Raw genomic sequence first — 12,851 nt, 5'->3', positions numbered from 1 at the left:
ATCATCTGCTCGAATCCTCTTCGAAACTCAGCCATATTTTCCAGCTGCATCTCCAAACCTCAGATCTTCTCTTCCATCAGCTCTATCAAGTGGCACTTTATACAAATGAAGCTCTTTTCAGGTACTTGCTCCAGGATTACGTACATCCCATAGCTTCCATATCTGGTTGTCTTCATTGTCTCTTCCATTGCTTGAGTTACTACCACTGCTGCCTCTGTCATAGCCTTCCCACCTGAAGTCCTGTCAAGGAAAAAGGGAGGGGGGAAAAAAACAAAAACCCCAAACACCACACACTCCCTTCCCCCAAACTCTCCTGCTTACAGCTCTGTTTGCTGGCTTGTGCCATTGGCTGACTGGTGTTAAAGGCAAAATGAGACAGCATTTAACAAGTTCTAGATTTGTGATATAATTCACCAGCAACTAATGGTGACAGACAGGCCCATCTTGTCTTGTTTGGCAGTGAGGGGAAGTGACGTGTTTCTAGCCTCCTCTACTTGGTGATCTTCAGAGGAGCCACCTTCCCCAGGGGGGAAAGTGAAAGCCTTCAGTAGGGTTCAAATGCACTCACATGCTCTGTTGCATTCCACTCTTGTTTGAGTAGGAGATACCAAATTTTTTTCTCCTTCCCCTCTGGCAAGCATCAAAATGAACTGTCATTAGGGAGCAACAATAATAGGATCCTCTCTCTCTTCGAGCAAAAAAATAGTAGACATCTCCAGTATCATCATGGGGTACATAAATGAACACCTCGCTGGTAAGAACTGGACAGTTCCCACTTCTCAGCTACTGTTGCATGCTCTCTGCAAATTGAAGCATGCAACATGGCATTGGTTACCTGCCATTCACATTTAAGGCTTTCTTCCAAACCATAGAGTTTATGGGGTTTTTTTTGGACAGCTTAGATTCTGGAGCACATGGCAGGGATGAGAGGTGCCAATATACTGCATGGCATGCACATCTCTCCAATTCAAGCTGTGAGGGGATCTGCTTAGACCTAACTAGGAGGCAGAGCACAGGACTCTGGCAGCCATGGGTTCCAGTTAAGGGGATGGTGCCTGGTCTGAGCAATCTATACAGGCAGCAGCTTGGCCTTAGCTGAAACAGAAGGGACTTGAGTGAGAAAGTCACTCTCTTGGCAGAAAGCTGCTCTTGGATTAATAGAAGGCCCCTATGCTAGCCATGTTTTTGTAGCACCCACTACAGGCAATGAGAGTCTAGGATCTCAAGCAGCCAGGAAAGCAGGTAATTTCCAAGCCCCCCGGAACAGTCAAGTTATAGCCCCTTCCCAGCTCCATGGATAAGTAGTTGAAAAGTGAGGCCTGTGCTGGAAAGATTCAAGCTAGACCATTTATATCATGTTCAAGGTCCATAATACAAACTCTCTAACCTTAAATTTACAACATTACAGGAGGGGGGTTGGTTTTGCTCTCGCTAGCTGGTCTGTTCACTCACACGTCCGCGCCCATCATTTCAAAAGCACCAATAAAGAGCTTAGGGGTATTTTTGGGTCATTTTATTTTTAAAGTTGTGTTTTTGTACAAAAAAATGTGCATTTTATTTAAACACCACCATGAAAAACAGTAACAAAATTTCAGTGACTTCCTATTTCCCCATCTTGTGAAAAGATTTAGTGAAAGTAATAAAAGCCAAAGAAAGTAGGAATTACATTTGCCTGCTCCAAGCCCAGCCAAAAAACAAACAAAAAAACCCTGCTTTCTGCCCCTCAAACCCCACCTCCCCTGCCCACTTCCTACTGGGCAGGCCTCCCTTCCAGAGAATAGGGAGCACAAGCCTCATCCTGCTCTTTGCAGTCTGTTTTTTCACCCTACAAAAATATATCCCCTTCCCTCAAGTGGTTCAACTGTGTCCTCTACTAGATAGCTCTCTGCCAGCCACTCCCCTGGGGAAGGAGACTGGCTTATTATTCACTAACAAAGGCTACCCCTCCCACCCCCACAAAAACAAAAATCAAAGTGCCTGAATATTCCACTGACTTAATGAGTCCTATAACGGTCATCTGGAGCTCCTGGTCTTCTAATGGGAGCAGCTCCAGTGCCCCAGAAAACTGCAGCTCCGATTTCCCCAACCAGCAGGGGGGCGCAGAAGCACCATCCTAGTGGCACAACTGAGCAGGGATGGAAACAACCTTCAGGCAGAGCTGACCTGTTCCATCCCTATGGCTCTGAAAGAGTGAATCTGACAGCTCACCCACTAGGGGGCAGTGCCACAGCGCCAGTCCACCTGCTCATTGGAACAGCACAGGGCCTGGCCTTGCTTCCACATTACATTGCTTTTTAATGTAATGACTGGAGACAGTTACCCTGGTGTCAGCATTTGATACAGCAGCACTCTCTTAAATGTGTTCCCCTTTTAAAGTAAAATCTAGACTATTTCACAGCCAAGTAATTACTGTACTAACTTACACCATCATTTCCCAGAAGGACATAGTCAGGATCACAATCTTAAAAATTCCCCAGACTGTGCTAGCAGTAACATCTCTACTTAGGGAAACCTTGTAACAGAAATCAAGCGACTCTGCTGTCTTTAGGCTCTTGCCTTCGCTCTGGAAGTCAGTTTCACTTTCAGGTTCTTGCTTAGCAGCACGTCATTATATTTAGCTTCTCAGCAACCAAGAAGGAGGTTTAAAGAGAGACACTATTTCCCTTGACCCCTTTCAATAGGAAAAAGTCAGGAAATCTTCCTGGCCCCTATTAGTTCTTCAGCCCCACCACCACCCCCCCTTCCCTGTTTAGTGAAATCGAGGTTATTTGGCGATGGCCCTTTGCGGTAACTAAAAGAGACTGCCTGCACTGTTCAATTCAGGCTACCATCAGGAAAAGGAAAGACTTCCAAGTGGCTATTGCCTGCTCCTGCTCCGCTAAGGATCTGGCTAGAGGGGAGAGATCCCTGCTATGATTACACTGGGCAGAGGGAGAAGGCGGGCAGTGAATGCTTTGCTTGTGTCACAGCACAGAAGCGAAAAAAGCAGAAAGTGTATTTAAATAATTGAAAACAAATCCAGTGTTTCACAGATTGAATAAACCTTAAGACACAGAAATGCTCCCCCTAATCCTAGCTGTTTCTACATCAGGATTCCCCCACCCCATGTCCACCCAGGGTTTCTCCCTAGATCTCATTGAGGGGACTCCCAAGCCTGCCAGGCACTGAATGCAGGATAAGCACTTTTGCCATCTCATAGCCACACAGAACTCTGGGCAAATACCATTCTTCCCAGCTGCATAGCACTCTGCATAAGACAATCACAGCATTACATTCAGAGGACATACCCCTGGGGCCAGTGCTGCTCTGAAATAGAGGATTCTAGGATAGCAGGGGGATGACACCAGCTGTGGAAGAAGCAAATCGTTTAAAGAAAACCAGAAGAGTAGAGCATGAAAAGAGAAGTGGTTAGGTAACACCTGGTTAAGTGAGTGGCAGGAGGGAAGATGGAAAGAGAAAAGGAACTGATGTCTAATGCCTGATCACATTGGTAGCAAATGGTCATCCCGTTCTTCTGACTCCTCCCCCAGTTGGTCATCACCCACACCACGGTATGCAGCTGGGGCATTCTGGGGCTTAGACCGGCAGACGAAATCACAACCATCCTGCAGAAACAAGTTATTGTACTGGGATCAGACCACATGCAACAGATTAAGCTAAACAATAGCAGCCCCTCATGTTTCTCCTGTTCTGTTCTCCTATTGCACCTATCACTGAAGTATTTGAGAGATCCCAGAACTCTTTACAAAGAGTAAACACACAATGCTAGTAATCCTGAAACCAACCACTTCTTGGGTGGAACATGGTAGCTGATTTATAGCACCAGGCAACATTATAGTAGGTCAGTAAGTGAAGAATAATATCTCTGACTAGGACTGCTGGGAGTGAATTTTAGGGAGGCAAAGTGGAACTTTTCCCTGTTGGAATTTGGCCAGCCACTGAGGTTGCTCTCTTCCTATGTGAAAAGCACCATGTGAAAAGAGTGGCTATGCCTGGGCAGGGCCTCTGGTTTACACGGCTGTTGCAGGATGGTACCTTCCCCAGCATTAGCACCATGGGGCACATTAAGGCCAGCAGTGACTGAAAGGGGAGAATGCTCCCCTCAAATGAGTCATCTGCTTTCTGCTGCACCAGAGTTCTCTTTGGGAGGTCTCGCATCCAAGAACAGTCACCCTGAGCATAAAGCTTGTGCAATCTGACAAAAATGATAGGCCCTAAGTGTGGGGCAGTTGCCCTTTTCTTTTGCCTTCCAGCTGGGCTGGATTGCCGATCTGCACTGATTTTCACTAACCGCCATCAGGTTGCCGAGATCCTGCCAGAAGGTAACATGTGGGAACTGCTCCATGCCCTTTGCTCCCACCACCAGGCGCTGGTAGAGGAATCCCCCAATGATATAGACTGCAACCAGCGAAGCAAACCTGTAGGAGAATGTTGAAACAAGAGTGTGAGAGGAAGCTGAAGGCAACCTCTCCCCAGCTAACTGTCTGCCTCCAACTGGGATTGGAGCCAGCAGCTCAGTACCATTCAGAAAATGGGGCCATAAATAGCAGCTGCATCTGCAGAAAAAGTACCAGAGATGTCGATCAGCATAAACCCATCCCCAGCATTGCCTACAGGAAGTGCTGTCTCATGCTTAGCACAGGGGACTGGGAGTTAGAACTCCTGGATTCTATTCCCAGCTCTGCTACTGACTTGCTGTGCGATCTGGAGCAAGTTTATTCTCTCTGTGCCTCAATTTTCCCATTTGTAAAACAGGGGAAAGGGTAACGTTTCCATCTCTCACATGGGGTATTCTGAGGCTTAATTCTTGTCAAGCTCTTGTAGATCATTGGATGAAAAGCCTTACACCAGGGCAGGGTTATAGCAAGCACTGGCCACGGACATGCAAGATGGGCCAGTGATCTGTTCTGGTATGTCACGTGCTATGTTCCTAACAGGTACAGAGGCCTGGAACTGGAGCCCTAACGGACAGGCTCCTACAGTAACTCACGTGATGAGCAGGATGGACCCAATGCTGAGGTGGGAGTCCTCGGGCGGGCAGGCCAAGCTGCTGTCCATCTCAAAGAGGTACAAACAGTCCTGCTCCTTTTCCCTCTCTTCTGATAGCAAGGTAAAGCCGCTCTGGTTGGGTGGGGAAGGGGAAACATATGGCAGGCTAGACACAAATAAGTCCCCCTACTTGCACAGAGGCTCCCAGCTTTGCCAAAGGTTCCAGTAATGCCCCGACTCCAGAATTCTCACACACACATGCAAAGGCTCCCAGCTTACCCTAGCCTGCCCCCTCCAGAGCTCTCCCCACAAACTGTCCCATTTCAGCCATTTCTAGAACAAACAACATACCATCTCCTATTAGCTGCCTGCTAAGCCAGTCAAAAGGCAGCACAACCATTACTGGTGGAAAGACCTAACACCCACTACACAAAACAAGTAAAAACCCTCTGGTTGCTCCACAGCCTCCTCACCCACAGCGACACCCTCCTACAATCTTTCTCAGATTCACTCCTGCCTCACAGCCACGCACTCATCTTCAGCCTCTATACCTGGCCCCACAGTCCCCCCACGCCACTCACTGATAGAGTCTTCCGGTTGCAAGAGATCATTATCATGGCCTTCCTCTTCTCACCATGGCAGTGGCTGCCATACGAATCCCCCCCCTTATAAATCAGCATGATCCAGTCACCTACCAAGGGAAAAAACAAAGAGGGCTGCAGTTCAGGAGCAAGGTGGGATGGTAGAGCTGGAGAGGAGGGTTGAGGGGAGTCTTACTTCCATTGAAGACTTGTGTCTCATTGATTCTTCCCACCACTGTTTGCTTTTGGTCCTTTAAATTGATCTGTACCAGGCCTGATTGGGATAGAGAGCTGTTGACCTCTCTGCACACCCTGAACTTGTAGGTGTACCTCTCCTCTGGGCTTGAAGTCACGTTGCTGTCAAAGCTGCGCAGAGGGGACAGATAACAGACGGCTGCTTTATGAATCCCACACAGGTTATTCGATCTTTAACATTCAGAAATGCCTCGCCACACTGTATCCATTTCTAAGGCCCACTTACGGCTTAAGCTAGGCCTTGCCTTTCAGGTAAGCTCACTTGCTCCCTACCTCTCCACTGGTGGGACCTCTGGAAACTGAGCTCCTCTGTTGACCCCAGAGGAGGTAGAGCATGGACAGCAGCAATGCAAGCTCCTCCCTTACCATCGCACTCTTGTGCCAGGAGGCATCCACCTCTACAGGGAAAAGGGAATCCTGTCACTGTGGCCCATTCAGTCCTCAGAGTGACAGCCAAGACTGCCATGAAAGGAGCCCATTAGTGCAGATTGTGCTGGCAATTCTGTGATGTTGGCTCCTTCCCACCAGGAAACAGAACAAGATCCATCAAATTTGTCTCACCCAGGTTAGTTAGAACCAGTGTCCCACTCTTCAATGTCCTATGAGCCATTCACTCTCTCGTGATCTGGGACTGCCCGGACAGGATCCAGATCCCAGTCCCTGCAGTGGGCCAGAGGGTTGCATGCACGGTACCTCATGGAGCTCAGGGGTTCCAGCTTCTTCAGTAAGGCCTGTTCTCTTTTCGACTCTTTGCTCTGGTCTCCTACTAGGTCGCAGTGCTTCTCTTCCAGATCTGCCATCACGACCATGGCCAGGGCCACAAGGACAAGCAGTGCAGTACAGGTACAACAGTGTGACAGGAACATTCTGCATACGTGCCATTGCAGAGAGAGAGACAGGTACAAGAAGGATTAATACTTAAACACCTCATTCCCACCCCAACACACAAACCACAAGGTCAAAAAGACAGTGACTGCCCACTTCTTCATGGCTGCAAAGAGGAGGAGCTGAGCCCAGGAACATCTCAGAGATCCTTAGGAGACTCCAAAGCCCAGCCTTGGGTACAGCCAGGGTCAGCTTGGGACCCACAAAACCACTGGCCCAATCTGCAAATCTTCCTTGACTTTACATTGGGGTAGTAAGATCTTGCTGCGGAGTGCATCAACTGGCACTCGCTTGGCCAGAACAGAACCCAACATGCTTTAGGCCGGCCAGCTATGGAAACCAGGGTCAGTTTCAGACATAAGCCACTATTTATTGCACTCCAAAGGGGCATCTATCATCAGAGACTGACTTGGTATCAGTCTAATCAATTGTCTTTGCAGCTCTTGTGTAAAGAGCTTGTGGGGGACAGAGACTAGGATTAGTCAGGCTTTGTCTATTTCAAGCTCCTTAATCCTAATAATTGTACTAATTTATGTTGCCCTTCCCTAGCTCCTTTCCACTGAGGATTTGAAAGTATTTTATAGGCACTGAGTTTCACAAGGTCAGGACTGGCATCCCTGATTTATATATGGGGAAACTGAAGCACAGAGGTGCTGAGTGTAAGGTCACATTTTCAATGGCTGAGCTGGGAATACAACCCAGAAGCCTAGGTTTCCACTCACAGAATCATAGAATATCAGGGTTGGAAGGGACCTCAGGAGGTCATCTAGTCCAACCCCCTGGTCAAAGCAGGACCAAACCCAACTAAATCATCCCAGCCAGGGCTTTGTCAAGCCTGACCTTAAAAACCTCTAAGGAAGGAGATTCCACTACCTCCCTAGGTAACCCATTCCAGTTCTTCACCACCCTCCTAGTGAAAAAGTTTTCACTAATATCCAACCTAAACCTCCCCCACTGCAACTTGAGACCATTACTCCTTGTTCTGTCATCTGCCACCACTGAGAACAGCCTAGCTCCAGCCTCTTTGGAACCCCCTTTCACGTATTTGAAAGCAGCTATCAAATCCCCCCTCATTCTTCTCTTCTGCAGACTGAACAATCCCAGTTCCCTCAGCCTCTCCTCATAAGTCATGTGCTCCAGCCCCCTCATCATTTTTGTTGCCCTCCGCTGGGTTCTTTCCAATTTTTCCACATCCTTCTTGTAGTGTGGGGCCCCAAACTGCACACAGTACTCCAGATGAGGCCTCACCAATGTCGAATAGAGGGGAATGATCACGTCCCTCAATCTGCTGGCAATGCCCCTACTTATACAACCCAAAATGCCATTAGCCTTCTTGGCAACAAGGGCACACTGTTGACTCATATTCAGCTTTTCGTCCACCGTAACCCCTAGGTCCTTTTCTGCAGAACTGCTGCCTAGCCACTCAGTCCCTAGTCTGTAGCAGTGCATGGGATCCTTCGGTCCTAAGTGCAGGACTCTGCACTTGTCCTTGTTGAACCTCATCAGATTTCTTTTGGCCCCATCCTCTAATTTGTCTAGGTCTCCCTGTATCCTACCCCTACCCTCCAGCATATCTACCACTCCTCCCAGTTTAGTGTCATCTGCAAACTTGCTGAGGGTGCAGTCCACACCATCCTCCAGATCAATAATGGAGATATTGAACAGTCCTGTGTCTTAATCATAAAACATCCTTTAAACATTGAGCTGATTGCTCAGAAAAACACACAATGACCTTGTCACTCAATAGCAGCCACATAGTCGATTTCCCTTCCCAACCACAACTCCCAGCGAAGACTCTAATATTGACAGAAACCAATTAATACACTGATCCAAAATTTTATAAAAATCAAGCTAGGGCTACAAAAACACAAAGAAGTTAACAGAAGGAAGGTCCAGACTGCTGACTAGTGAAGTTACATGAGGGTTATAGTGAAAGCCACACTGAAGATTTCACAGGGTATGGCTACACTTACGGTTTGCAGCGCTGGTAGTTTGCAGCGCTGGTCATCCAGCTGTGTAGGAGCAGCGCTGGTGTGTGGCCACACTCACAGCTACCAGCGCTGGTGTGTGGCCACATTTGCAGCATTAGCAGCGCTGCTGGGAGTGATGCATTATGGGCAGCTATCCCAGCATTCAAGTGGCCGCAACGTGCTTTTCAAAAGAGGGGGGTGGAGTGGGGTCTAGTGTGACAGGGAGCAGGGGGGAGAGAGAGAGTGGATTTTTGGAGCCAACACTGTGTGTTTAGCTTCCTGACTTGAAAAATCAGAACATGTTTCCAACCCCTTAGTCTTAACTCTTAATTGCAAACAGCCTGCAGCCAACATGACTCCCCGCTGTTTCATTCACTCCCTGCCTGCAATCTCATTTGCTTGTTTACAGCCAGGTACAGATGATCACAGCAAACAGGAGCTCTGTTTGTTTTTTAGATAAGCGGCAAGGGCAACGGAGCTCCGCACAGAGCTCGTTCACAACAAAACAAAGAGAGGCTGCATAACAAAACAAAGAGAGTAATTTATAAAAGCATTCTGGGATACATCCTTATACCCTGGAGGCCAATCACAGCGCTGGTGTGTGGCCACACTTGATGACCAGCGCTGGAATCCTTATTCCCCATGCTGAGTGAGGTGTACGGCCAGCGCTGCAGCCAGGGAGTTGCAGCGCTGGAAGTGCCCTGCAGGTGTGGCCACTTACTAATTGCAGCGCTGGTGGAGGCTTCCCAGCGCTGCAAATCGCCAGTGTAGCCATACCCACAGAGTTACAAGGTCTGCCACTAAGGGACTGTCTACACTGGAGTGGTACTGAGAGCAGGAGGGAGTGGCTAGCTGCCCAAGGGTGTATCCAGGGTCTTGGATAGGAAGCATACTTGGTGTGGCTACCCCCTCCTGCCGCTCACACGGCCACAGCTACACTTCTGCTTTTAGCATGCTAGCTCGATCACAGTTAGCATGCGCTTGTCTACTGGAGCTGGAAATTACACCTCCAGTTCTAGTGTAGACATACCCTAAAGCTTGTAACTATAGTGAGACCTCTTAGATCAGGGTGTATGGTGGACAAGTAAATCTAAAGAGGTTATTGTATAGAAGAGGAAACTGAGGCACAAATAGCTTGCGACTTGCCCCTTACAAAGGCACACAAACAAGTCAGAACCAGCATAAGAACTCGTGGCTTCCTGGCTCCCATGCTCAGAACACACCTCTCTCTCAACAGTAGCAAAGACCTTTCTGGCTGGCTGCTTTGTACATATTTAGTTCATGTGGTTGTCAAACTGAAAGTGATATAAAAATACTGGCGCCTTCTGGTACTTTAGCATCCCTCATGCAGAAAAGACCTCCACATGCTTTGAAGACTGCATGTATATGAGACCCCCCTCCTACGCCTGAAATGCAGCCATATCGGATGGATACAGTAGCCATGTAACAGAACCCAAGCAATGCTATACAAGAGGTCAGGACAGGAAGTGAGGACTGAAACTGCTGAGGGAAAATTTAGAAGAGAGAATCCAGTGACCTTAGCTAGAGTTCAGGCAGGACACAGTATCAACAACGTAGCCATAAAAAGCCAGGTTCACAACCAGTGTAACTACAGCCTGCAGCAGGCTCACCCTGGGGGCGAGTTTGGCCCAAGGATTGATTTTGAACAGGCGACAGTTTCCATTATCAAAACACTCAAATTTAACCCAGTTCCTCTATCTCCACCAGACTGTTCACTTCCTGTCTGTGTCCCCTTCTGCTTTATAACAGGCCGCACAATTAGTCTCAACTTTTGCTGAGATGTAAAGCCCACAGCCAGAGCCACTCATGGTCATTAAAGATCACATGACATCTTTTTGCCACAGAAGGGGAGCTAACCACAGTGTTCTGGTCAAATTCCAACGTGGATGATTATACCCCCTTTCCTTAGATACCCCCTGAAGATTAAGCTAGATTTGGAATTCTGCTTTCTGGACACAAAACTCAAATTGTTGTATTCTGTTGCCATGTGGCTATTAAGCTGCTGTGTACTACCCCAAAGATGGCTGCATTTCAGTGACTGGATAGTTCTGTTAGATAAGGACTGAAACATGTGTTAGGATCCATCCAATATCTGGATTTAGGAGTCTTCAGTGACCTTGTCCTCTCATTAGTTCCTTCTCCTTTACAAATTTCTTCCATCTCTTTCCTCCATCCCAAGTCAGGAGACCGTGGGGGTGTTTCTTCCCGCAGTATTCACCATATCCTCATATAGGAGTGGACAGATGGCCTGACAGCCAAGTCCTTTCAGCCCCCAGAATGGGAACCTGTGCAATGGGTACCTTGCAATACTCTCACACAGCAGCAGACCCCACGGTCCTTTGTAGTCACCTCCCCAACGATAAATTGGCCACTAAGGACAATGGCACTGCTGAAGCCACATCCCAGTTCTCAGCTGTAACAAAGTAGGGTTCAATTGGCCTAAACTGTAAAGGGCATCTTGAGAGCACTTGGGATTCCCCAACCACACATCATCCCCAAAGCCAGCCTCTTGTTGCACCCCCAATAAATTGCTCAGCCCATCCTCTTGACATCCACCCACCCATAGGCTTTCACCACCCCCAATAATACCACCACTGACAGCTAACAGATGCTGAAAACAAATTACTGGGGAAAAGGGAGAAACTCACCTGACACTAGGACAGCGAGGTAGGTGTGGCATGAAGTATCTGCGAGGCTGCACGTCACACCGTTGTTACAGACCTACCCACCGGTGCCTGCACCACCCACCCACGAGGCCACGTGCCCTGCCACTACCTCCCGTGGTCAGCCCCACGCACCCAAGTTATGCCAGCCCAGCTCAGTGATCTGCCCGCGCCACGTGCGCCCACCCTGGGGACTCTCGTGTGCCGTCCGGCCTTTACCCACCTAATGAATTATTAACAAGAGCTCATGCATAATCATCATGCATAAATTAATGACTAATTAGGTCCTCGTTAACTGGAACGGGAGCCCCTTCCCAGGCGTGAGTATCGGTGGGGGAAGGTCTCCCCACCGCTACTGCCGCCTCGCTCACCACCTGCCTGCCCAGTGCCTCCCTCTGTCCCACCCGGTGATCCGGAAGCAGGAAGTGGGCAAGGGGCGGGCACTGACGCTAGGCAACAAGGACAGGCTCCAGGCCCCGCCCCTGACCCATTTCCCCCAATGGAATATGAGAGCGGCCAAACGTGACTCGCCCAGGGGTACTTTTTGCCCAATGAGCGGTGGGGATAGAAAGCGTCTGGCCCCCAGAGCTCTCCTCAGCCAATTAATGGAGACGATTCCAGAGCAAGAACGACCCTCTCTACCCTTATTCGTCCAATGGGCAGAGAGAACAACCACGGAGGCCCCCGCCTACGTCTTCATCTCTTCCAATGAAGACTGGAATTCAAAAATTGGCACATGAGAAAACCCAATGAGCGATGAGAGTCACAGAGGGAAGACCCACCCCGCAAAATGGTCTCTTCCAATGGCGGCGCAGGGCTGGTTAACATCGCCACACCCCGACCCCCTCCCGAGGGCGGCTCACGAGACTCTCACGCGCTACTCACCCGTCATCTGATTTCCCCACCCCCACCGCTACCCCTGGGAGGGCGGGCGCGGTGCCTGCCGGGAGTTGTAGTCCTGAGAGCCCGAGGCTCGCTGGGCGGCTCTCTAGCCGGGCGCGGCGCGGCTCTGAGCGGGCCCGGCCGGGATGGCAGGAGCCCCCGGGCCATGGCAGGCCCCGCCCCCCGGTTTCGCTGGCCGGCGGGTGTCCCCTGCCCGGGGCTCGGGATCGGCCCCAGGCCGTTACTGCCGCCTCGCGGGCCGGGGCGCGAGCGGTGACGGTGACGCTCCTCGGGGCCCCTCGCGCTGCCCCTCGGCGGGTCGCTGGCTGTGGGGGCGGGGCCCGCAGGGAAGCAGCAGGCGGCCGGGAGCTGCGCGCTGCGACCCCCGCGGTTCCGAGGGGCTGCGGGCTCGCGCCTCATCCCTGCGCCTGGGCAGGAGCGCGCGGCCCTGCCTGGGGGTGGGGCGCGCACCCCTCTGCCCCCCCGCCCCCGTCAGGGCTGCACCTGAGAGCCCGGGGTGGGACCAGCTCGTAGCGGTGCTTTGGGATCTGCGCTGGCTGCCCACGGGCCTCTGCACGGAGCCCCAGGGCTTGGGTGTGACGCAG

At 50.2% G+C, this 12,851-nt stretch overlaps 2 protein-coding genes across 3 annotated transcripts in view; one reads left to right on the top strand and one right to left on the bottom strand.

Moving 5' to 3' along the window:
- Positions 1–1,498: 1,498 nt before the first annotated feature.
- Positions 1,499–12,453, bottom strand: M6PR (mannose-6-phosphate receptor, cation dependent). Of its 2 annotated transcripts, none has more exons than XM_039536464.1 (7): positions 11,350–11,381; positions 6,519–6,692; positions 5,767–5,936; positions 5,571–5,680; positions 4,991–5,121; positions 4,292–4,418; positions 1,499–3,605 (listed from the first exon to the last, which is right to left on the bottom strand). In XM_039536464.1, exons 1-7 carry the CDS (start codon positions 11,379–11,381, stop codon positions 3,483–3,485), a joined length of 867 nt encoding a protein of 288 aa, XP_039392398.1. In that variant the 3' UTR covers positions 1,499–3,482. The 2 variants fall into 2 exon arrangements, with proteins under 2 accessions (XP_039392398.1, XP_039392407.1); XM_039536473.1 differs by lacking the exon at positions 11,350–11,381 and adding an exon at positions 12,250–12,453 and having other exon boundaries at positions 3,483–3,605.
- The window catches only part of KLRG1 (killer cell lectin like receptor G1), a 17,207-nt gene continuing 16,722 nt past the window's right edge, over positions 12,367–12,851 (top strand). Inside the window, exon 1 of the mRNA XM_039536521.1 lies at positions 12,367–12,415. Coding sequence (XP_039392455.1) covers positions 12,393–12,415 — 23 coding nt within the window. The 5' untranslated portion in view covers positions 12,367–12,392. The remainder of the gene's footprint in view (positions 12,416–12,851) is intronic.

Source organism: Mauremys reevesii, linkage group 1 (assembly GCF_016161935.1).
Source record: "Mauremys reevesii isolate NIE-2019 linkage group 1, ASM1616193v1, whole genome shotgun sequence".
In the NCBI taxonomy this organism is placed as follows: Eukaryota; Metazoa; Chordata; order Testudines; family Geoemydidae; genus Mauremys; species Mauremys reevesii.
This window is presented reverse-complemented; position numbering and strand designations above follow the sequence as displayed.